Here is a 3082-nt window from a genome sequence, read left to right as displayed (position 1 = left end):
TAAAAGATGACATAAATCTAGGGTATGACTGCAAATATAAAAAAAAAAAAAACACGCAAAGTTAATTGCATAAATCATTAACCAAACAACCGACCCCATGACTAAAATTATTGTGATTAGTATTACTCTTTCAAATTAAGTACGAAAATGCCCATGTGCATTTCCTAACATCTATAGTCGACCTCGAGTATAAAACTAACACGAGATTCAGCCAGTTGGCAATTAAATTACGTATGAAATTGTTAATTAGCTTCACCCCCGCCTCACGACAAAAGACATACTGTAACTGAAAGAAGAGAAATTTGCATTTGTAGTCCTTCAAATATTAAAAATTTTGATTTTAATCCTCGTAATTTTTTTACAATCACAATTTACATTTCATTAATTGATATATGCATTTTTATCGCTGTGTTTGTTAATTTTTATAAATTTAACGAATTATTAAGTACTAAACAATTTAAATTACTAATGCACTGTAGTTTTGCTCTAATTTGAGCTTAGTATAACTTTAAAATTAATTTATATATCAAATACCTTTTATATAAAGGGACCTAAAATACGAGAAAATGGGCCTTTATGGCTTTTTATAATGTTGAAATTAAGAAAGTGTCTTTTTTAGATTTCTTATATGTAAATATCTTTCTTAGATTTCTTATGTGTAAAAGATAGATCTAAAAGCAAATCTCTCATTTGCAAAAAAGAGATGGAGCCATAAAATTAAAAATAAGTTTGCAATAACCTACAAAACCATTTGACCCCTAAAACACACATTCAAATTAAATTAAAAGTTTAAAATGCTTGGCCAGATACCCAGATATTAAAAGGACCAAAATCAGAACTTTTCAACAAATGAGGGACCAAGATTGAAATTCGAAGAAAAGAAGAAAAAAGGAAAAGAAAAGCTTTTGAAATTATTTCCCATGCTTATCGGCTTATACCAAGAATCTTCCTTCCGCTACCGAACCCAACTACACAGTACATTTAAATCCGATACCTACTCCTCGAAATCCTGACCGTTATTATCATCAATCAAAAACTAGTTCATTATCCACGACTCTAACAGCTGTAATATACCGTAACTATGCACCAGAGTTGCATACGATTGACACGCTTCATTATCTTAGTGTCCTTCTTACGGTAATAATACAGATATTCACCAAAATTTAGTTAAAACAGTCTGTTTCAACTTTCAATTCCCTCCTCTATCTTTCTCTCTCTCTAGAACCTTCCCTCCTTCCAATTTTCTCTCTCTACCTATACATACATAATATTTTCTTTACTGCCCATATATTCACCTATGCAATCTCTGTTTCTTCTTCTTGAATTCTGATTTCTAGTTATTAGTCTCTATTCTGTTGGTTCTTCGTTTTTCTTTTTAGTGTTCGTTTAATTTTCTGTTACGAAGTTTTTTAATGGAGATGCAAATGACAATGGAGGATTCGTGTTCGATTTCGTCGCTTTTTGAGTTTTCTTCTGGAATATCCGCCGCTGCTAAAAATCGAATAGTTCGGAAATTGACGAAGATACCTATAATACCGTGCACGCCTCGAAGTTGTAAATTTAGGGTTTGTTAAATCTTCTGTAAGGTTTGGTCAAATTTACTCTTTACTTGTCTTGTTTTTACTTCCTGAAGCCGAATTTTAAAGAATTGATGTGGGATTTTACCACGGTATTGTGAATTTCGTGCTCGCGAAGTTGCTAAGTTCGGAACATTGTGGCAATTGTTGGTTCGGAATTACCGAATTTTGAATTTCCTGCTTGATAATTCTGTCAAATTCGAGAAAATTTGTGTTTCTATTGTTGTATTTCATGTGAAAGTTCGGAAAATTTAGCCGTTTGTTTGGTATATGTGATATTTGAATCTTATGGCGGGTAGACAACTAGGTTTCCCCAAGACGAGTGGTTGTAACTTGAAAGAGCAATTAGTGAGGAGAACTTTGAATAATGTGAGGTCTCAAGGACATACGTATATTGAGCTTAGAGAAGATGGGAAGAGATTAGTCTTTTTCTGCACGCTATGTCATTCGCCGTGTTATAGTGATTCTGTCCTGTTTAATCATCTGAAAGGTAGTCTTCATACTGAAATGGTCGCAGCTGCTAAAGCCACATTGTTGAAGCCGAATCCATGGCCGTTCAATGATGGTGTGCTTTTCTTTAAGGATCCGGAGCATGATAAGCAGCACTTGCCTATCGCGAATGTTGGTCAAAGCAGGCTGGCTGACACTTGTCTTGTAGATGAAAGTAGCCTTGCTATTGTTGAGTATGGTGGAAATTCGAGACCTAATGGGGATGTACCTGATCTCGAGGATGAGTACTGTGAGTTGACTGGTAATGGACAGAGTGATAACTTGGTTATTCCGGGTGTGTTGTGTAAAGATGAATTATCTGATCTAGAAGTGAATCTTATTGGTATTGGACAAATTGCTGTGCGGCTTACTGTGCATGACATTGACTCTAAAAGCATTCGTAAAATATGGTGTGAATGGTTGGGAAAAAATGATTCTGATGATATCGATGTCTCTGTGGTGCCAGATCATGACTTTGCGGTTGTTACATTTCCTTATAACTATAATTTGGGTAGGAAGGCGTTACTTGATGACAGATTTTTGCTCCCCTCCAGTCCTTATTCGGAATCTGAGGAGACCATAACCATTGGTGCTGGAAACAAGAGGAGGAGGAAGTCATTTTCGGACCCGGAGGATATCAGTGAGTCTTTGAGTAATCAGTGTGATTCTTCTGGGGAAGAATCTCAATCAACAAATAGCTCAAATATGAGACTGATATTGGGAACACGTGATGATCAACTAGTGGGTTCAAGAATTATATCCAGCAAAACAATGAGGAGAGAGTTGAGGAAACAGCAGCGAGTAGCTTCTGAGAGAATGTGTGATATCTGCCAACAGAAAATGCTTCCTGGTAAAGACGTGGCAGCTCTACTGAACAGGAAATCTGGAAGACTTGTTTGCAGCAGTAGAAATTTGACAGGGGTAAACGCTGCTCTGCTTTGTTGTTTTTCCCATCTGATATCGTTTTTATGTACTCGTGCATTGTGGTGTTTTATTGTTGTTCCGATCTGTATATT

The 3082-nt window shown here is 35.8% G+C and overlaps 1 protein-coding gene across 1 annotated transcript in view; it reads left to right on the top strand.

Annotated features, from left to right (window-relative positions):
* The first annotated feature begins 1153 nt into the window (after window positions 1-1153).
* Window positions 1154-3082, top strand: part of LOC109215809 — a 3953-nt gene continuing 2024 nt past the window's right edge. Inside the window, exon 1 of the mRNA XM_019379923.1 lies at window positions 1154-3075. Within this exon, the coding sequence (XP_019235468.1) occupies window positions 1866-3075 (1210 nt within the window). The 5' untranslated portion in view covers window positions 1154-1865. The remainder of the gene's footprint in view (window positions 3076-3082) is intronic.

Source organism: Nicotiana attenuata, unplaced genomic scaffold (genome assembly GCF_001879085.1).
Source record: "Nicotiana attenuata strain UT unplaced genomic scaffold, NIATTr2, whole genome shotgun sequence".
Lineage (NCBI taxonomy): Eukaryota > Viridiplantae > Streptophyta > Magnoliopsida > Solanales > Solanaceae > Nicotiana > Nicotiana attenuata.
This window is presented reverse-complemented; position numbering and strand designations above follow the sequence as displayed.